The 23,128-nt window shown below is 42.8% G+C and overlaps 1 protein-coding gene across 1 annotated transcript in view; it reads right to left on the minus strand.

The window, feature by feature from the left end:
- LOC135511419 (tyrosine-protein phosphatase non-receptor type 13-like) overlaps positions 1-23,128 on the minus strand; it is a 133,198-nt gene that overhangs the window by 67,439 nt on the left and 42,631 nt on the right. Inside the window, exons 27-34 of the mRNA XM_064932932.1 lie at positions 18,457-18,555; positions 17,916-18,313; positions 16,974-17,739; positions 11,578-11,748; positions 11,181-11,355; positions 10,499-10,709; positions 10,328-10,365; positions 9,560-9,661 (exon numbers count right to left, since the gene is read on the minus strand). Coding sequence (XP_064789004.1) covers positions 9,560-9,661; positions 10,328-10,365; positions 10,499-10,709; positions 11,181-11,355; positions 11,578-11,748; positions 16,974-17,739; positions 17,916-18,313; positions 18,457-18,555 — 1,960 coding nt within the window. The remainder of the gene's footprint in view (positions 1-9,559; positions 9,662-10,327; positions 10,366-10,498; positions 10,710-11,180; positions 11,356-11,577; positions 11,749-16,973; positions 17,740-17,915; positions 18,314-18,456; positions 18,556-23,128) is intronic.

Below are 23,128 nucleotides of genomic sequence, written 5' to 3' on the forward strand. Positions count from 1 at the left end.
CTGTATTAATGGCACCTGTTTGAACTTGTTATCAGTATAAAAGACACCTGTCCACAATCTCAAACAGTCACACTCCAAACTCCACTATGGCCAAGATCAAAGAGCTGTCAAAGGACACCAGAAACAAAATTGTAGACCTGCACCAGGCTATCCTTACACAGCTCTCTGGTCTTGGCCATTGTGGAGAGGTTGGAGTCTGTTTGATTGAGTGTGTGGACAGGTGTCTTTTATACAGGTAACGAGTTCAAATACAGGTAATGAATGGAGAACAGGAGGGCTTCTTAACTTTTTATGGCTGCAGGGGCAGTACTGAGTAGCTTGGATGAAAATGTGCCCATTGTAAACGGCCAGCTCCTCAGTTTCAGTTGCTAATACAGTGCCTTGCGAAAGTATTCGGCCCCCTTGAACTTTGCGACCTTTTGCCACATTTCAGGCTTCAAACATAAAGATATAAAACTGTATTTTTTTGTGAAGAATCAACAACAAGTGGGACACAATCATGAAGTGGAACGACATTTATTGGATATTTCAAACTTTTTTAACAAATCAAAAACTGAAAAATTGGGCGTGCAAAATTATTCAGCCCCCTTAAGTTAATACTTTGTACCTTTTGCTGCAATTAGAGCTGTAAGTCGCTTGGGGTATGTCTATCGGTTTTGCACATCGAGAGACTGAAATTTTTCCCATTCCTCCTTGCAAAACAGCTCAAGCTCAGTGAGGTTGGATGGAGAGCATTTGTGAACAGCAGTTTTCAGTTCTTTCCACAGATTCTCGATTGGATTCAGGTCTGGACTTTGACTTGGCCATTCTAACACCTGGATATGTTTATTTTTGAACCATTCCATTGTAGATGTTGCTTTATGTTTTGGATCATTGTCTTGTTGGAAGACAAATCTCCGTCCCAGTCTCAGGTCTTTCGCAGACTCCATCAGGTTTTCTTCCAGAATGGTCCTGTATTTGGCTCCATCCATCTTCCCATCAATTTTAACCATCTTCCCTGTCCCTGCTGAAGGAAAGCAGGCCCAAACCATGATGCTGCCACCACCATGTTTGACAGTGGGGATGGTGTGTTCAGGGTTATGGGCTGTGTTGCTTTTACGCCAAACATAACGTTTTGCATTGTTGCCAAAAAGTTCAATTTTGGTTTCAACTGACCAGAGCACCTTCTTCCACATGTTTGGTGTGTCTCCCAGGTGGCTTGTGGCAAACTTTAAACGACACTTTTTATGGATATCTTTAAGAAATGGCTTTCTTCTTGCCACTCTTCCATAAAGGCCAGATTTGTGCAATATACGACTGATTGTTGTCCTATGGACAGAGTCTCCCACCTCAGCTGTAGATCTCTGCAGTTCATCCAGAGTGATCATGGGCCTCTTGGCTGCATCTCTGATCAGTCTTCTCCTTGTATGAGCTGAAAGTTTAGAGGGACGGCCAGGTCTTGGTAGATTTGCAGTGGTCTGATACTCCTTCCATTTCAATATTATCGCTTGCACAGTGCTCCTTGGGATGTTTAAAGCTTGGGAAATCTTTTTTTATCCAAATCCGGCTTTAAACTTCTTCACAACAGTATCTCGGACCTGCCTGGTGTGTTCCTTGTTCTTCATGATGCTCTCTGCGCTTTTAACGGACCTCTGAGACTATCACAGTGCAGGTGCATTTATACGGAGACTTGATTACACACAGGTGGATTATATTTATCATCATTAGTCATTTAGGTCAACATTGGATCATTCAGAGATCCTCACTGAACTTCTGGAGAGAGTTTGCTGCACTGAAAGTAAAGGGGCTGAATAATTTTGCACGCCCAATTTTTCAGTTTTTGATTTGTTAAAAAAGTTTGAAATATCCAATAAATGTCGTTCCACTTCATGATTGTGTCCCACTTGTTGTTGATTCTTCACAAAAAAATACAGTTTTACATCTTTATGTTTGAAGCCTGAAATGTGGCAAAAGGTCGCAAAGTTCAAGGGGGCCGAATACTTTCGCAAGACACTGTATCATTCAAAAGTGATATGTTAATATTATCAGCCATGAGACTATTCTTTATTTAACATTCTCTTTACTTATACTAAATAATATGTGTGAAATTTGTTTTGATTTAGAATGGACTAGAGGTCGACCGATTAATCGGAATTGCCGAATAATTAGGGCCGATTAAGAGTTTTCATAACAATCTGTAATCAGTATTTTTGGACACCGATTTGCCGTTTTTTGTTTTGTTTTTTTACACCTTTATTTAACTAGGCAAGTCAGTTAAGAACACATTCTTATTTTCAATGACGGCCTAGGAACGGTGGGTTAACTGCCTTGTTCAGGGGCAGAACGACAGATTTTTACCATGTCAGCTCGGGGATTCCTTTTTGCAACCTTCCGGTTACGAGTCCCAACGCTCTAACCACCTGCCTTGCACTCCACGAGGAGCCTGCGTGGCAGACTGACTAACTGTTATGCGAGGGCAGCAAGAAGCCAAGGTAAGATGCTAGCTAGCATTAAACATATCTTATAAAAAACAATCAATTTTAACATGATCACTAGTTAATTACACATTATTGATGATATTGCTAGTATATCTAGCGTGTCCTGCGTTGCATATAATCGATGCGGTGCATGTTAATTTATCATTGAATCACAGCCTACGCCAAACGGGTGACAATTTAACAAGGGCATTTGCAAAAAAAGCACCATAAAACATCAATGCCTTTCTTTAAAATCAATACACAAGTATATATATTTTTAAACTGCATATTTAGTTAATTTTGCCTGCTAACATGAATTTCTTATAATTAGGGAAATTGTGTCACTTCTCTTGCGTTCCGTGCAAGCAGTCAGGGAATATGCAGCAGTTTGGGACGCCTGGCTCATTGCGAACTGTGTGAAGTCCATTTATTCCTAACAAAGACCGGAATTAATTTGCCAGAATTGTACATAATTATGACATAACGTTGAAGGTCATAACATTGAAAGTTGTACAATGTAACAGCAATATTTAGACTTAGGGATGCCATGCGTTAGATAAAAGACGGAACGGTTCCGTATTTCATTGAAGGAATAAACGTTTTGATTTCGAAATGATAGTTTCCAGATTAGACCATATTAATGACCAAAGGCTCGTATTTATTTGTGTTATTATGTTAGAATTAAGTCTGATTTGAAAGAGCATTCTGACTGAGCGATGGTAAGCAGCAGCAGGCTCGTAAGCATTCCTTAAAACAGCACTTTCGTGCGTTTGCCGGCAGCTCTTCGCAATGCTTCAAGCATTGTGCTGTTTATGACTTCAAGCCTATCAACTACCGAGATTAGGCTGGTGTAACCGATGTAAAATGGCTAGCTAGTTAGCGGGGTGCGCGCTAATGGTGTTTCAAACGTCACTCACTGTGAGTCTTAGAGTAGTTGTTCCCCTTGCACCACAAGGGCTGCGGCTTTTGTGGAGCGATGGGTAACGATGCTTCGAGGGTGGCTGTTGTCGATGTGTTCCTGGTTCGAGCCCAGGTAGGGGCGAGGAGAGGGACGGAAGCTATACTGTTACAGTAAAGTGCTTATAAGAACATCCAATAGTCAAAGGTATATGAAATACAAATGGTATACGGAGGAATAGTCCTATAAATTACAATAATAACTACAACCTGGAAATATTGAAGACTCATGTTAAAAGGAACCACCAGTTTTCATATGTTCTCATGTTATGAGCAAGGAACTTAAACGTTTGCTTTTTATTTTTACATGGCACACTTTTACTTTCTTCTCCAACACTTTGTTTTTGCATTATTTAAACCAAATTGAACATGCTTCATTATTTATTTGAGGCTAAATTGATTTTATTGATGTTAAAATAAGTGTTCATTCAGTATTGTTGTAATTGTCATTATTACAAATAAAAAAAATGTAAAAAAATCGGCCAATTAATTGGTATCGGCTTTTTTTGGTCCTCCATTAATCGGTATCGGCATTGAAAACTCATAATTTTCCGTGTCAGTGTTTGTGCCACACGGGACTGTTTCGTTCTTTCACTTTGTTAATTTGTATTTTTGTAGTGTTCAGTTTTACATATTAAAATGGACACTTACCACGCTGCAAATTGGGCCGATATGTCTTACTCCTCGTCAGAAGAAGAGGACGTACGTTACATATGGATCAATAATGAATTACTATGGGAATAAATATCACTGAATTACAGAAATATTTGAACAAAGTTGTCTAATAATGAAGGTAAACAAATGGTTGCCCACTGGAAAGTACTCTTTCAAACACACACGGTCATGTTTTTATTGTGTATCAAATCCGACCGTGATTGGGAGTCCCACAGGGCGGCAGACAAATGGCCCAGCGTTTCTCCCTGTAGAAAACAGAAATAAATGTTTTGGCCTTTAAAAATATTATTTTGGCCTTTATTCAAATTACAATTGCTCACTTTCTTTTGAAAACTAAATAACCTCCAAAATATTGTCACATATTATCAAGTTGATGGCAGAGTAATATAGCCCGGCACCTACATAAAGCTGAGTGACTCACTCATTCTTGGCTTTGGATCAAAATAAATAGGTACCAACATTCTTTCTGATAGTCTTTAATGAAGAAATGTTTGGGTTATCCTGACCTGGAAACCATGTAGTGTATTATAATAGCCCATTATGGAATGTTAGCAGGACAATATACCTTAACCAACACATCTCTGCATTTTGATACTTGTGAATGGGGCCTCCTGATTGGCGCAGTGGACGAAGACACTGCATCGGAGTACAAAATGTGTTGTTACAGATGCAGGTTCGATACCCGTGCCGGAGACCCATATGTAATCATTGGCGGTCACTTCATTGAAAAAACAATTTTTCGATATACTGTAGGCCTACCGTAGGTGACATGAGTCGCACTAGTGTTGAGTAATATGCTGTTAAAAGTGTTGTAGGTCTTGTTTATTTTTAAAGAGCATATTGAAGTTAGAAGCAATAGGATTTGAAGCAAAAGCCTACCCGCTGTGGTCAACTATTCTGTTTCGAGTGGCTCTCAGACAAGCATGGGGACTGGTCTTGATAAATCAATTACATTTTTATTTTCACTGAATCTCTGTTTGGGTATTGGTTAGACTACAATTAGGGTGTGGAAATGTTATGCTTTCAGTACTGTAGCCTACTCCCGACCGTAACGTTGTACAGTGCCATATTTTACATTCCATCCTAATGGAAACCTTGACGGTGTTTCATTTTTCTTGGAAAAAGAAAACCCCATAATATTAATCTAACTTTTTAAGCAACATTTCATAAAATCAGTCCCATATACAGTGTTCTTACAAAAAAGGTTTTAAATTCTCTAGTACAGCCACTATTGGAGGCTATCAAATGCTTCTCAAAGATGCCCTCTGGTGGTCAAACTAGCACTAACTAGCTTTAATAGTTACAATGGCTGATACTTAAATAACGTACCATAGAATTCTGCGGCACCATGCAAGCTGTGCTGCAGTACGCTGCAAATTTTGAAGGACAAACCACTGTATCTGTGATGTATACGGTTCAAGTCCTTTGCTCTGTTACAGGTTTGTTAAATCTATTATAGGGGTTCAAGTCCTCTATTAAAATGTTTGAGGCCTCTGTTCCTTTGAAACCTTGTTGCATAGAAGTGAGTTGCTAGTTGGGTAGCAATTTTTACACGTGTGGTTAATGTAAGCCTTCCACAAGCGTTTGAAGTGAACACAAGTGTTATGGGTAACCAGGCCCTACAGAAACAATGTGTTCTATAGATAGGAGGTTTGAGTTCTCAAGGGGTGAAATATATATATTTTTTTTGGGGGGGGGGGATTAAAAAATACATTATACAACTTTTGAAGTTAATGTAATGCCTTTGGTAAGTGAAAAAAACACTTTGGAAAGGGCGGGACAGCTCTTGTGAACATGAAGACGATTTTGTGATCTGAAGAACCATTTCAAAGTAGAAAGGTGTAGGCAAGTGATAAGGAAATACTGATGGAATCTGTCTGATATACAAAAAGCTTGGGGAAAAATAGAGGAAATCTAACTAGTTGACAAAAACAAGATGGTCTTTAACTGTTTTGCCAAAGTAAGAAAACGGGATGAGAAATTGTTTCTGGAGAATCATGACAGGACATTGCAGAGATATAAAGATAGTTTGAGAGCTCTTGGTGAACCGATAAAAACCTTGAAAGTAGAAATACAACAATTATAGGCAATGGTCATAAAAACAGACTTGGCTCCAACATGTGGACCCTTTGTTCCCTCAATCTACCCACACTGAGTCGCGCAAGCCAGATCAGGATTCAAACAACTGGTCAGCATTGCCTGGCTTTGAGTCAACATGTTTCCACAACTAATGACTGGGAGAGACAAAACTTTGGCAACAGGCTGTCACGACTGGAGAAAGATCAACGTAATAAACCGGCTGTCCCAGTTGTGCAGGTTCCGAGTGAAATCAACATTATTTGTTCAGTAAATGAGAAACCTGGTGAATGTCATTGAGAGATTTCTGGTCACTGGCAACGAGAATGTCGGGAAATAAAACGTGTTCTTATTGGAAGGGACCGTCTAAGGGAAAATGGAATCAAGAAAACAGCCCCAACGACGCAATGCTGAAAAATCTCTCTCCGGCTCAGCAGCAGAGTTTGCTGGATGCTGTGGAGGTAGACTAATAGACCACCTCTTACGTCCCATCTCAGCTGGGGTACATATTAAATTGGATGGTATATAGGTGAACATGGCTAATAGCTTTGCAGTAGATACGGGTGAAGAAGACACAGTATTGCCCATATCTTTTACAAAACATATACAGTTGAAGTCGGAAGTTTACATACACCTTAGCCAAATACATTTAAACTCAGTTTTTTACAATTCCTGACATTTAATCCAAGTAAAAATTCCCTGTCTTAGGATCACCACTTTATTTTAAGAACGTGAAATGTCAGAATAGAGAGAATTATTTATTTCAGCTTTTATTTATTTCATCACATTCCCTGTGGGTCAGAAGTTTACATACATTCAATTAGTATTTGGTAGCATTGCCTTTAAATTGTTTAACTTGGGTCAAACGTTTTGGGTAGCCTTCCACAAGCTTCCCACAATAAGTTGGATGAATTTTGGCCCATTCCTCCTGACAGAGCTGGTGCAACTGAGTCAGGTTTGCAGGCCTCCTTGCTCGCACAGGCCTTTTCAGTTCTGCCCGCACATTGTCTATAGGATTGAGGACAGGAATCTGTGATGGCCACTCCAATACCTTGACTTTGTTGTCCTTAAGCCATTTTGCCACAACTTTGGAAGTATGCTTGGGGTCATTGTCCATTTGGAAGACCCTTTAATAACTTCCTGACTTTAACTTCCTGACTGATGTCTTTAGATTTTGCTTCAACATATCCACATCATTTTCCTCCCTCATGGTGCCATCTATTTTGTGACATGCACCCGTCCCTTCTGTAGCAAAGCACCCCCATGCATGAATGGTGTTCTTCAGCTTGCAAGCCTCCCCCTTTTTCCTCCAAACATAATGATGGTCATTATGGCCAAACGGTTATATTTCTGTTTCATCAGACCAGAGGACATTTCTCCAAAAAGTACGGCTGCATGGTCCCATGGTGTTTATACTTGCGTGCTATTATTTGTACAGATGAATGTGGAACCTTCAGGCATTCGGAAATTGCTCCCAAGGATGAACCAGACTTGTGGAGGTCTACAGCCTTTTGTCTGAGGTCTTGGCTGATTTATTTTGATATTCCCATGATGTCAAGCAAAGAGGCACTGCATTTGAAGGTAGGCCTTGAAATATATCCACAGGTACACCTCCAATTGACCCAAATGATGTCAATTAGCCTGTCAGAAGCTTCTAAAGGCATAACATCATTTTCTGGAATTTTCCAAGCTGTTTAGAGGCACAGTCAACTTAGTGTATGTAAACTTCTGACCCACTGGAATTGTGATACAGTGAAATAATCTGTAAACAATTGTTGGAAATATTACTTGTGTCATGCACAAAGTATGTGTCCTAACCGACTTGCCAAAACTATAGTTTGTCAACAAGAAATTTGTGGAGTGGTTGAAAAACGAGTTTAAATGACACCAACCTAAGTCTAAGTAAACTTCCGACTTCAACTGTACATCCTCAGTACACGGGGGTGGGGTGGGGGGGGGGGGGGCTAGGGCTGGGTTGTAAAGCTACTCTTTGTTCTGTGGAGTGAATCACTGAGGACAGGGGAGAATGAACCTACCTCCCCGCACAATTTGTTCTCTTTGAATAAATGTATTTTCCTCCACCTGCTTTGGGTTCTAATTAAAATTGTGATAAAGGAAACGATAAATGTTAGGCAGATCATTCCCAGAACGTGTGGCTGAGCAGTACCAGAGCAAAAATTGAGCAGGAGAGAAGGCCGATACAATTTAATTAAAATATGCTTGAATTATGCTCTGCTCCAAACTATTCCCTTTACATGCTCCAGTATTTAAAAGCAACTCGGCTTTAGGCTATCAAAGAACTGTCAATGAATGAATGGCTGCATCCACCATTACATGGTATGACAAACTGCATAATAAACGAGGCCTAATTAGACAAAACAATTAAGTCATTCAAAACTAAATACTAAGGTGTTCAAACAAGGTAACTGCAATAACAAAAAATGGGGGGGCTTGGGCTTCAGTGCTTCCATAGGAAAGCACAATTTATAGTCCAATATTTACATGTCTTGGGGGGCAAGTGTTTAAATTGTGCAGTATGTTGGGGTTGTGATATTTGTGTAGCATGAATTTCTATGTGGGTGTGTGTGGATGAGTGTATATCTGTGTGGGTGTGTGCGTGAGTGCATGTGTGCTAAGGTGCGGAGAGTTTGTGCAGGTGGTTAGTCCAGTTCATGTGTTCAGCAGACTGATAGCTTGTAGATAGAAACGGTCTCTGAGCTCCAGTATTAGAATCACACCTCATGCTCTGATACTGTCTGCCCGACGGTATAGGTGTGAACAGCTCATGGCTGGGGTGTGTAGGGTCTTTGAAGCTGCGGGCCTTCCTCAGGCACTGTTTCAAGTAGATATCCTGGATGGGTGGGAGCACGTTTCCAGAGATGTACTGTGCTGTCTTCACCTTGTGGTCTTGGATTGAGCAATTCCTGTACCAGGCCGTGATGCAACCAGTCAGGACGCGCTCAATGAATCAGCGGTAGTATTTTGAGAAGACCAGGGGAAGCATGCCAAACTTCTTCAGCCGCTTTAGGAAGAAGAGATGCTGTTGTGCCCTCTTGACGAGAGTGGTGTTTTTGGTCCATGTCAAGTCCTCAGTGATGTGAATGCTGACTCTCTACTGCAGTCCCGTTGGTGTGAATCAGGGCATGTTCCCTTTGCTTCCTGAAGTCAACCACCAACTCCTTTTCTTTTGCTGACGTTTAGGGAGAGGTTGTTGTCCTGGCACCACAATACCAGTTCACTTACCTCCTCCCTATAGGCTGATTTGTCGTTGTTGATGATTATCAGCCCCCCCCCACACACTCACACACAGCACCCTGTCTATTAGCACCAGTCTACGGCTACAAACACAGAAAAAGAGACGAGAAGAGAGAAAGAATGAGCGAGAAGTTTCTTACCCTGCTCAGTAGGTGTCTCTGGCTCAGGAGAGACAGGTTCCTCAAAATGAGTGAAATACTTCCATTCCTTCTCCTTCTTCCACTCTCTCAGGTCACTGAGACCTAGACAGACAGGAATCACACTGTCAATGTTTATATTTACTTTTGCATTTTTGTCAATTAGCAGATGCTCTCATCCAGAGCGACTTACAATTAGCAATTAGAGTTAAGTGCCATGCTCAAGGGCACATCAGATGTTTCACCTAGTCGGGTCTGGGATTCAAACTAGTGACCTTTTATTTACTGGCCCAACGCTCTTCAACGCTAAGCTACCTGCCACCCTATTTTGAAACCAGTGGAGGCTGCTGAGGGGAGGACGGCTCATAATAATGGCCAGAATGGAGTGAACGGAATGGTATCAAACACATGGTTCTTATTGTTTTGATACCATTTCATTCACTTAATTAAAGGCCTTTACACTTCATTACAGCCATTATTATGAGCCATCCTCCACTCAGCAGCCTCCACTGGTTGAAACGCCAAACTATTAAGCCTCGGTCTCTGTCTGAGGTATGGTTATCAACTCTGGTAACGATTGATCTGAGAATAGCATCCAATCCTCAATGAGGTGTCAACCTACGAACCTCTCATTATATCAACTTAACCTATTGCACCACTTGGCCACCTTCCAGAGTTTCTGTTTCTCTTTGAACCAGCAGTCATCCACATCAAGAGGAGTTCTGAACTGAACATAGTGCTCATCATCTCCCTATATGGTCTGATACACACCATTCCTCTTGGCTTTGGGCGTCACAGGCTGATCATCTCTACAACAAGAAAGAAACTTAATTTAACACAAAAACACACACTTGAGTGCACACACACACGCATGCATGCAGAAGATACACACACACAAGCACAAGGGCACGCAAACACACACACACCGCCCTCCAAAAACACCTGGTGGCCTTGAGTTTCACTTTGCGTGGAGCGTTCTCGCAGGCCTTGACAGCATCCTCCAAAGTCATTCCCATGGTGCATCGGCCACAGATGTACAGGATCCTGTCGTTTGGTTGGACGCTGCCTTCCTCACAGGCAGGTGAACCAGGAACCACCTCCAGACAGTAGATCCCCTGCCTCTTGCTGCCTATACCACCTGTCAGCTTTATACCTGAGAAATGTTCATTAGACTTGACTAACAATGTTTTCATCTTACAAATATTTGCTAAGGTGTGCCCTAATGAACACCATCCAGATATACAGTTCTGAAAGTATTCATACCCCTTGACTTATTCCACATTTTGTTGTGTTACAGCCGGAAGTCAAAATGGATAAATCAAAGATTCTTTCACCTCACCCATCTACACACAATACCCCACAATACCATTTTTAGGTCTTGCCATAGATTTTCAAGTAGCTTTAAATCAAAACTGTAACTTGACATTCAGGAATGTTCAATGTTTTCTTAGTAAGCAACTCCAGTGTATATTTGGGCTTGCATTGTTTTCCTCTAGGATTTTGCCTGTCCTTAGGCTCCATTCCGTTTTTATCCTGAAAAACGGTTCTTAACGACTACAAACATACCCATAAGATGATTCCCTCAACTAAATCCTAATTGTCCCGCTCCCTCTCAGTTTTTTACCAAGCTGTCCAGTAGGTGTCTTGTGTAGAATGATGTCTTGCATGTTGTCTGGAGAAGGTGGAGCTATCAGGTTGGTCACTGCCCTCCCCAGAGTCATACTCAGCCTCCAAGGAGATGACCTCAGGATCGACATGGCAACCTCATCTGTCACGTTTGTCACATCCTGGCCGTTGACCTGGGAGAGGGGAAAATGGAAGAAACTGGTAAGGGATAATGTGTGCCCTTTGGGTGTGTGTGTGTGTACCATAGTGGAGACTGCTGAGTGGAGGACGGCTCATGATAATGGCTGGAATGGAATCATATCAAACACATGGTTTCCATGTAGTTGATACCACTCCATTGACTCCATTCCAGCCATTATGAGTCGTTCTTCCTTCAGCGGCCTCCACTGGTGTACCGTGACTAGTCTGTCCCCTGGTCTGAGCCGTCCGTCAGTCTTAGCAGGGTTGTCCAGTATGTCCTGGATGTAGTAGCAGGCATCCAGTTTGCTGCGTGTGATGGTGAACCCAAAACTTCCGCGCCACAACTTGGTCAGAACAACACACATCTCAAACTCCTTCATCATACCCTGGAGGGAAACAAAGATAGATATATGGACCAAAGGACTGGACACCATCTCTGCTGTTTTATATTACATTCTGTCAGAACATGTTATTGTTAGACATCAGGAATCCTATAGAGAGGAGAAGGGCCAAAGTCTGGTTCCTGTCAACAGGACAGCCGTGAGTTGGGAGGAATGAGGAATCTGGGCCGAGGTCAGGTCAGATGAAATGAGAAAGAACAGGTCTCACTAATGTCCTGTCTAGCAACAGAGATGTATTGGCTGTCCAGATGTGTAAGGAGGAGACACAGCATAGAAGGAAGGTATAAATACCAGTGCTTGTGTAAATATAGTGCATTCAGAAAGTATTCAGACCCCTTAACCTTTCCCACATTTTGTTGCACTACAGCCTTATTCTAAAATGGATTAAATATTTTTCCCCCCTCAATCATATACATACACACACACACACAAAACCACATAATGACAAAGCCAAAACGGGTTTTAAGAAATATTTGTTTTTGCAAATGTTTGCAAATTCATACCAAAAAAAAGAAGGAAATATCACATTTAAGTATTCAGACACTTTACTCTGTACTTTGTTGAAGCATCTTTGGCAGCAATTACATCCTAGAGTCTTCTTGGATATGACGATACAAGCTTGGCACACCTGTATTTGGGGAGTTTCTCCCATTCTTCTCTGCAGAGCCACTCTAGGTCTGTCAGGATGGATGGGGAGTGTCGCTGCAAAGGAATTTTCAGGTCTCTCCAGAGATGTTCGATCAGGTTCAAGTCCGGGCTCTGGCTGGGCCACTCAAGGGCATTCAGAGACTTGTCCCGAAGCCACTCCTGTGTTGTCTTGGCTGTGTGCTTAGGGTCATTGTCTGTTGGAAGGTGAACCTTTGCCCCAGTCTGAGGTTCTGAGCGCTCTGGAGCAGGTTTTCATCAAGGATCTCTGTACATTTCTCCGTTCATCTTTCCCTTGAACCTGACTAGTCTCCTGGTCCCTGCTGCTGAAAAACATCCCCACAACTTTGACTTGTACTGTGGGTCCATTTTTTTTTTCTTTACTTATCTTTTGTTTACCTAATACCTATTTTTTACTTAAAGGTTGCATTGTTGGTTAGGGCTTGTAAGGAAGCATTTCACTGTAAAGTCTACCTACACCTGTTGTATTCGGCGCACATGACAAACTTTGATTTGATTTGAGTGTGGAAGGAACGTAGTAGAGTCTAAAGAACGAAACTAGATTTTCTCTTTTGCCGCAGATGGACATAAGGTGCCAGGGTTATAAATCAGCTGAAGGTCAGGTTTCAGATTAATGCTACCAGAACTAAAACCATTTCAGGAGGTTAATAGCATTGACACAACCATTGCTGACAATGGAGCAGCAAAGGATAATGTTGGGGAAGTGCTATTGTGTGAAAGGAGGTTTTATGTGATGCCCCTTAGTACAGCAACTAAGGGAGCGAAGTAGTCAGGGAAAGTTTTAGACACCAGTGGACTAAGAACATGGGGAAAGATAGCTTGTTTGGGGTAATTATACTCTGGACAACATCCTAAGGGGTGAATATGGGATCCAAATAATTCTTACGGTCAAGCGTCAGGGGGAAGTCTCAATTAGAGGCTGAACTAGTGACTGAGACAGAAATCCATCAGTGTAAATGGTATGATGGCGGGGGAGGGTCAAGGGTCAGTCTTATGGAGTGTTGGTTGCAGATTATGGCAGGACCGATGTCAGTGCATTCTATGGAGTCCCAAAAACCAAGGTGTTAACATCACAGGGAATTGGGTAGGCAGAATTTAATATGACTGTGGCAGAGATTTGGCTAATAAATTAAGGAAGTGTGTAATAGAGTCTCTGGGAAGGATACCACTCCTCTATGTATTTAGTTACAGAGGACAGCTCGTAGGAGAGGAAGGACAGCTAACTGTGCACAATATAGTGACTACTATGAAGTTAAATTCAACGTCACACATACCCAGATCATGGTGAGAGTAGCAGAGATTGTGTTGTCATTTCAGACACTATTATCAACTTTCAGTGATGGGATTGTCAAAGAAGGTACGACGCCTGAAAGAATAGCCACAGATCCCTGTATACAGAAGGCCATATCACCGGAAGAGAAGTTTGCTGTGGTAGTAGCATCACATCTCCTGCAGAGTGTGATTAAGAAACATGTGACTTAAGAGTTTTGTAAGGTTGGATACTCTTCCAACACCACTAATCTCTCCCCCATTCCTAACAGCCAGCAAACACTTGACACATCTTCCAGAAGAATGGGACCAAGTGACGTTAAACGGAAAGTGTCAGAAGGTGGCTGCTTATCAACCGTTAGGACCCAAAGTTTACACTAAAGAGGGCGTTCACAAAGGGGTGGGGTGTATATCGTCTTGGGATGAGCGATGTTTACCTAACCTGAGCACAGGGAAGTGTCATCCACATGTACCGACTGTAGCAGAAATCAGGAGTTCATTGGAGAGGTTGGTGACTATGGAACCGTGTATGAGTTGGGAGACAGGTAGGGAGTATCTGAAAGTTTCAGTCCTAGATCCATCAGTGAACCACGAAGGCAATAGGAGAGCAGGAGACAGATTCCATGTAATAGCTATTCTCACGGCAGTCACAGTAGGGACAGTAACTGAAGGAGTGATAGTAGTAGTGAAGGATGCTATAGTCACAGTATGGAAATGGACTAAGGCGCAAATGAGGGGTATTTTGAAGTATGCGTCATGGGCAGTGTTAGTAGTAGCAGGGGTTAGCTTGATAGCATTGTTGGGATATCATCTTCTGAGGGCATTTATGTTGAAACTTATATACAGTGCTGATTTTCCTCAGGGTGATGTAAAGTTGATTAGGGCCACAGCATGTGCATGGAGGAGGAAGGAGATTGGGAGCAAAGTGAAAATGACATGGCTTGGGAACACCTCTAGTAACCAGTGTCCGGACGGGGAAGGCTCGGTGAAAGCATGAGGAAGTTTTCATATTTGTGTAACCCAGCAGAAAATGTTCCAGAAGGCATAGATTCAGGTGAAGAGAGTGGGTATCATCGTGTTATTAAACTTCAGATTTTCTTTGCATATATAATTATGCATAGTTTAACACAATATTAATACTTGTTATGTTTTGTTTCTTTCTGCTTTTCAAGTCTTGTGCTATCACTCTCTTAGGAATCAGAAGGAAATGGAGAAAGTAAAAAGCTCCAGCTGAAATGGAGGAAGTCAAAAGCTTCAGCTGAAATGTCATTCTCAGTTGTCTGATGAGAGATGGAAATGAGTGTGCATAGTGTAAGTCTAGATCAGAGGCAATACATCTCGGAGGTGTAAACATAATAATCAACTGTGAATGTTAATCATGCGTTATTTTCTGTTTGTTTTAAAAGTCATTTCCAAATTTATATAATTTGAACAGTATGGAGTTAATGTTCATGAGGGGGGATTTGATGGGTACAGACTTCTAATCTTGAAATATGAAATATCCTTATTCATGTTACTGAGGGTAGAGAGGGGAATGCGGAAAGTTTACATTCTGTCGGAACATCTTGTTAGACATCAGGTATCCTATGGAGACGAGAAGGGTCACAGTCTGGTTCCAGACAACAGGACAGTTGTGAGTTGGGGAGGAGTGAGCATTCTGGGCCGAGGTCAGGTCGAATGAAGTGAGAATGAACAGGTCTCACTAAAGTCGTGTCTAGCAACAGATGGATTTGCTGTCCAGATGTGTAAGGAGGAGACGCAGCATAGCAGGAGGATATAAATACCAGTGCTCGTGTAAATGTCTTGTTCTTTGCAGGTGTTTGATCCCTTTGGTGAATGAACATGGTTTGAGCTTTGACTAGTTGTTCGTTCTAACAAAGAGAGTGAAAAACAATCCCCTTATTTACATATGTATTCAGGCCCTTTGCTATGAGACTTGAAATCGAGCTCAGGTGCATCCTATTTCCATTGATCATCCTTGAGATGTTTCTACAACTTGATTGGAGTCCACCAGTGGTAAATGCAATTGATTGGACATGATGTAGAAAAGCACACACCTGTCTATATAAGGTCCCACAGTTGAACGTGCATGTCAGAGCAAAAACCAAACCATGAGGTCGAAGGAATTGTCCGTAGAGCTGAGACAGGATTGTGTCTAGGCACAGATCTGGGGAAGGGTACCAAAACATTTCTGCAGCATTGAACATCCCCAAGAACACAGTGGCCTCCATCATTCTTAAATGGAAGAAGTTTTGAACAACCAAGACTCTTCCTAGAGCTGGCCGCCTGGTCAAACTGAGCAATCGGGGAGAAAGGCCTTGGTCAGGGAGGTGAACAAGAACCCAATTGTCACTGACAGAGCTCCAGAGTTCCCCTGCAGAGATTGGAGAACCTTCCAGAAGGACAACCATCTCTGTAGCACTAGATCAACAAGGTCTTTATGGTAAAGTCGCTAGACGGAAGCCACGCCTCAGTGAAGGACACATGACAGTCCATGTGGTGTTTGCCAAAAGGCACCTAAAGGACTCTGACCATGAGAAATAAGATTCTCTGATCTGATAAAAGCAAGACTGGCACCATCCCTACGGTCAAGCATGGTGGTGGCAGCATCATGCTGCGGGGATGTTTTTCAGTGGCAGGGACTGGGAGACTAGTCAGGATCGAGGCAAAGATGAAAGGAGCAAAGTAGAGAGATCCTGGATGATAACCTGCTCCTGAGAGCTCAGAACCTCAGACTGGTGCGAAGGTTCACCTTCCAACAGGAAGCCGACCCTAAGCACACAAAGACAACGTAGGAATGCCATCGGGATTAATCTCTGAACGTCCTTGAGTGGCCCAGCAAGAGCCCGGACTTGAACCCAATTGAGAGACCTGAAAATAGCTGTGCAGTGACGCTCCCCATCCAACCTGACAGAGTTTGAGAGGATTTGCATAGAAGAATAGGAGAAATTTCCCAAATACTCAAGAAGACCCAAGAGTGTAATTGCTGCCAAAGGTGCATCAACAAAGTACTGAGTAAAGGGTGTGAATAATTATGTAAATGTGATATTTTATTTTCTGCTTCGTCATTATGGGGTATTTTATCAATTTTAAAATGCTGTAACGTAACAAACGTAACAATGCTGTAACGTAACAAACGTAACAAAATGTAACAGGCTGTAACGTAACAAAATGTGGAAAAAGTCAAGGGGGCTGAATACTTTCTTATGGCGCTACCGCAAGCGCTTAGATTGACCATTGCATTAGGTTTATTACAATAGAGCCCTAGGTCTTACCTTTCCGGGATCCTCATCATCATTTTCATCCTCCTCCCCTTCTGTCTCCTGTCTCCAGCTAGTACATGTGCATGGGAGGGGTGCAGGCTGAATGGGGGGAGAGAGTGAGAATGGGGGAGGCTGGGGAGAGGGGTGGTGTGTGGGGGTTTGAGAGAGGGGCAAGGTGTCAGGGGGCTGGGGATGGTATTGGATGACTGTACTAGTGAGGTTGGAGGCATTGGTAGTCTTAAAGGTGATGCTGGGTTTGCAATCAGAGGTGATGATATGTTTACGATTGGAGGTAAAGCTGTGTTTGCGATCGGAGGTCCTGGAGTTAGGGTTTGCAGTATGGGAGGAGAGGCTGGGAAGAGGGGGTGTAGCAGGCTGGGGCTGATGCACAGAGTGGCTGATGTTGAGGTCAGACATCCTAGAAGAGAGGCTGGATGGAGGCCTAGAAGAGGGCTGAGATCGTGTCTGCTGGACGGAGGTGGTTTTCGAGGACAGATTGGGGTTTGTTGAGCTTGTGGTCTGCGAGGACAAGCTGTGGGGGATGGAAGTACAATTTTGGCTGGTGGATCGGACACTAGTAGGGGTGGTGGATCTGGGCCTGGGTGTATGAGAGGTGGTGTGTGAAACCACACTGGGGGTACATGAGGTGTTTGAGGTGAGGCTAGAAGGACTGTCTAAAGTTGAACTGACGGTCAAGTACTCTTTATCAGCCAGAATGGTTATTCGATCACCCATAAGGCAGTATGTCAAAACGCCATCCGCCCTGTCTCTGATGCCACTGGAAGTGCATACAGGGTTCAATCACAGTTAGGTTGTGTGTGTTAATTTATTTGATCCTTTAATTATACGGGTAAATCCCATTGAAAACAAAAATGTATTTTACAAGCGAGACCTGTTTCCAAAAGGCAGCAATCAATAATATGTTACTGTATATAGAATGTTCAATAATGTTACCTGGTGTACATGGGACTAACGCTGGTTTTGGACCCACCAGATGCCAAGCTAATTTCTTTGGAAACTTCCTCGTACACAACAGACAATTCTTCATGGTCTGCTGGATCACTTCTGCTGGCGAGGGAAATCGGGGAGGGGGGTGAGGGAGGGGTGGGAGAGAGTGAGGATGGCTGTTTCTCAGCTGCTTTCATCTCACTGTCCTGACTCTCTTGACCGGAGGCTTGTTCCTGGGCATATGATGACTTCATAGGCCCCTTCTGGGCCTGGTTCTCCTTGTTGTACTGATGGTTCTGGTGAATTTGGTGTGACTGTAGCTTGAGCAGCTGGCTGTAGTCTTCTCCCAGCCTGATGTCTAGAGACTTGGACCTCACCCCACTGGCAGGAGATGGGAAAGGAACCTATTTAAAGAGTGAGATAAAACTCAGTGCTCAGTATGTGTTTGCCTGTTACTGTGTATGTGTGCGTGTGTGTGTGTGTGTGTGTGTGTGTGTGTGTGTGTGTGTGTGTGTGTGTGTGTGTGTGTGTGTGTGTGTACAATCACCAGTGTGTCAGCGTCCAGTTGAGACGGTACTCCAGGAACAGGTCTGCAGAGAGTCAGGTGGACCTCAGACAGAGTCCCACTGAGCAGGAACAAGACCCTCTGTGGATGAGAGGTGAAGGGTCAGTACAAGGAATTGTGGGTGTGTGTGTCTGCTGCGGAGGGCAGGGGCATATTGGTAGGGAGGTCTGCAGGCTTTTACTAACCACAACAAATGATCTGAATTAGCCTCAATTTATTTTTCCCCATACTTGTGCACTAATGTAAAATTAGATTGTGTGGTTACATTGGTGGGCCACAGATATATACAGTATCAATTTGCACCAAGCATTCCATGACAACAACTCATTTACATGTTAACTAGACTGAGGCAGACAGTCTGATCGCTGTGTAATCCTGAATTCAGAGTCAGTGGAAGTGAGACACACAGAGCTAATTTCTACTAGATCAGATAATTAAATGTAACATGGAACAGAGAGGAGGAATAAATAAACAAAGCAGAGCTAACATACAGAGACACACACTGCATTTTAACACTGAACTAACCCTATTTTCAGAAACCAGAACCAAATCTTGCATGCTTTAGCTAGCTAGCTGACTAACATAACTACCCACACGTTCTGGTTAAAATCTTAGCCTCCTCTTCAAGCAACTACTCCATAAATTGTCAAAATAATCTGTGATGCTGACTCACCAAAGAACATAAAAGAGAAGACCCCCATGAAATGGACAAAAATGAAGGGCATCTTACTGGCATTGGGCGAAACATATACACAATCGCAAATACCACTCAAATGGACAGTGGTTCACATGGCAAATGCCAAGTGTCATTCTCCAAAAATTCCAAAGGCAGTGAAGGCTCCACCATAGGATTTCATATGGGAAATGGTCAAAGTCAGGTCTCAAGGGTGAGATCTTCAAAATCTAAAAAAAAAGTGCAATTTTAAAACCTCATAAAAAGTGCTTTTTGACTGTTTTTCGAGAGAGAAAAAGGGGGGGAAAAGTGTCAACTATGCATATGTAGCAACCGTAAGGACATACATTTCTTATTTGATTGAATTTGTCCATAAGGCCTATGTTTTGTCCGTTTGCCATATATGATCATAGGAAGTCAGCCAGAGCCCAAAAGTCAGTGAACCATGTCCAAATGGCATATATCAGTATTGAAAGTACTAAATCAGTATATTATGTCCATTTGCCATATATGATTATAGGAAGCTGGACAATATAGCATATGTGTAATGGACACTGTCCAATCGCTCGTTTGTGTTGATTTCAGCCTGTCCATTTGGTGATGAAAAATCCCTCATTAAATACAATGGAAAAGTACAAATGTACACTGTCCATTTGCAATGTATTACAATGGGCATTTAATATCACAAGGTGGACATGCTCTAATATACTGCTGAAATGCCCAATTGTCTGGCACGTTGAACTCGGGATGGCCTAGCAGAGATAGTGTTTTCCCTCATTCGCTTGTTGGTGTTGATTTCAGCTTTTCCATTTTATGATGGAAAATCCCTCATTAAACACATTGGAAATGTGCACTGTCCATTTGCAATATAAAATGTACAATCCCAATATATTATACTGCCATCAAGTCAGCCATCAGTCAGTATGATTTCATACCGACACCAAACTTATACAGTGGGGAGAACAAGTATTTGATACACTGCCGATTTTGCAGGTTTTCCTACTTACAAAGCATGTAGAGGTCTGTTATTTTTATCAAAGGTACACTTCAACTGTGAGAGACGGAATCTAAAACAAAAATCCAGAAAATCACATTGTATGATTTTTAAGTAATTCATTTGCATTTTATTGCATGACATAAGTATTTGATTACCTACCAACCAGTAAGAATTCCGGCTCTCACAGACCTGTTAGTTTTTCTTTAAGAAGCCCTCTTGTTCTCCACTCATTACCTGTATTAACGGCACCTGTTTGAACTCGTTACCTGTACAAAAGACACCTGTCCACACACTCAATCAAACAGACTTTAACCTCTCCACAATGGCCAAGACCAGTGTAAGGACATCAGGGATAAAATTGTAGACCTGCACAAGGCTGGGATGGGCTACAGGACAATAAGCAAGCAGCTTGGTGAGAAGGCAACAACTGTTGGCGCAATTATTAGAAAATGGAAGAAGTTCAAGATGACGGTCAATCACCCTCGGTCTGGGGCTCCATGCAAGATCTCACCTCGTGGGACATCAATGTTCATGAGGAAGGTGAGGGATCAGCCCAGAACTACACGGCAGGACCTGGTCAATGACCTGAAGAGAGCTGGGACCACAGTCTCAAAGAAAACCATTAGTTACACACTATGCCGTCATGGATTAAAATCCTGCAGCGCACGCAAGGTACCCCTGCTCAAGCCAGCGCATGTCCAGGCCCGTCTGAAGTTGACCATCTGGATGATCCAGAGGAGGAATGGGAGAAGGTCATGTGGTCTGATGAGACAAAAATAGAGCTTTTTGGTCTAAACTCCACTTGCCGTGTTTGGAGGAAGAAGGATGAGTACAACCCCAAGAACACCATCCCAACCGTGAAGCATGGAGGTGGAAACATCATTCTTTGTGGATGCTTTTCAGCAAAGGGGGCAGGATGACTGCACCGTATTGAGGGGAGGATGGATGGGGCCATGTGTCGCGAGATCTTGGCCAACAACCTTCTACCCTAAGTAAGAGTATTGAAGATGGGTCGTGGCTAGGTCTTTCAGCATGACAACGACCCGAAACACACAGCCAGGGCAACTAAGGAGTGGCTCCGTAAGAAGCATCTCAAGGTCCTGGAGTGGCCTAACAAGTCTCCAGACCTGAACCCAATAGAAAATCTTTGGAGGGAGCTGAAAGTCCGTATTGCCCAGCGACAGCCCCGAAACCTGAAGGATCTGAAGAAGGTCTGTATGGAGGAGTGGGCCAAAATCCCTGCTGCAGTGTGTGCAAGCCTGGTCAAGAACTACAGGAAACGTATGATCTCTGTAATTGCAAACAAAGGTTTCTGTACCAAATATTATGTTCTGCTTTTCTGATGTATCAAATACAAAATTACAAAATTAATTACTTAAAAATCATACAATGTGATTTTCTGGATTTTCTTTCTCTCACAGTTGAAGTGTACCCATGAAAATAATTACAGACCTCTACATGCTTTGTAAGTAGGAAAACTTGCAAAATCAGCAGTGTGTCAAATACTTGTTCTCCCCACTGTACATACAGACACCAAACCCACTTTGTCCAACTCTTTTAGAAGCCAACTATCACATATTTCCGAGCCGGCCCACAATTCATAGCACCTTCTGTTAAAACCATAAAAAATCTTCAGAAACATAGTTACATTCGAGCAGGAGGTCCAGTTCTGACATTATGTGTAGGCCTAGCTGAGGCGACCTCAAATCTTGGCTCGATAGGTCATTCGGAGCCCGAGCAGTGAGGTTAATTAGTGCTCAAAATGCACTTCTTTTGGGGGTTGCTACAGGGTCCTTGAACGAGCTAGTGAACAGAAACGTGTAGGGTCAGTCTATGGGCCGAGGCGGTTTCAATGCACCAAGGCTTGTGATTCTGGGCCTTTTCTAAATGTCGTCATTTTTACAACGTTAAAAATGTATTGAATATATTGCAAATGGATGAGGCTGTTTCTCAGCCTGAGAACCTTCTAGAGCGACATAACTCACCGTGCACTACTGACTTAAGCTCTAGAACAGGTTTATTAAGTTTCAGCGCTCTAGGTCTGACGGTTCTTTGATGGTGTGAACGCCGGTAACTATTACAGGCTCTGTGTGTCTGTATGTACCACACTGTGTCACTACATCCTGGCAGTGTGTGTTTTTTCTTGGACATCTGATGGGAGAAATGACTGATTTACAATTCATGAGGGTTGCCTAATCACACATATGATTTTGGAAAGATGTGACCTTTTTAACCCTTTGAAACAGCCCCTATGACCCCAATTTATGGCACTTCCAGGTGACACTGGAAGCTGAAAGTAAACATATCCTCCTTGGGGCAGGCTTTTACAGAATCCTGAGTTTCACGTCTTTATGTTAAGAACGGACTTATTTACAGAGGGATGAATGCCATATCTGTCACTAACTGTAGGTTGTGAAATCAAAACCACTTTTAAGGTAAATTTAACCACTTCCGGTTGTTCCAGGAAAATTGAAATAAGCAGGCAGGCAACGTATTCCTATGGGGAAAGATGTAAATGTAAAATGTTTTCACGCTTAAGGGTTAATTCCACACGGTCAGGTTATGCTTGTACAGATTGGGAGGAAATTAGGAACATTCCTGTGGTTGAATTGTTTCTAGCCTCAACGGTGATCTGCCACTGTCACCCAAAAGCACCTCAACTTTAGGTCAGGCTTAATTTTGGGCCTACTTTTTTGCACGCTCGCTGCTGTCAGGACGAGCGAGCTACGGTCAAGTGGGGGCATGTCCTTGAACTCAGCACGGCCTAGAGACTATGGAGAGGCTGTCCTGGTACCACACAGCCAGGTCTCTGACCTCCTCCCTATAGGCTGTCCCATAGTTGTCGGTGATCAGGCTTACCACTGTTGTGTCATCAGCAAACTTAATGATGGTGTTGGAGTCGTGCCTGGCCATGCAGTCATGAGTGAACAGGGAGAACAGGAAGGGACTAAGCACACACACCTGAGGGGCCCCCCGTGTTGAGG

Source organism: Oncorhynchus masou, chromosome 24 (assembly GCF_036934945.1).
Source record: "Oncorhynchus masou masou isolate Uvic2021 chromosome 24, UVic_Omas_1.1, whole genome shotgun sequence".
NCBI lineage: Eukaryota > Metazoa > Chordata > Actinopteri > Salmoniformes > Salmonidae > Oncorhynchus > Oncorhynchus masou.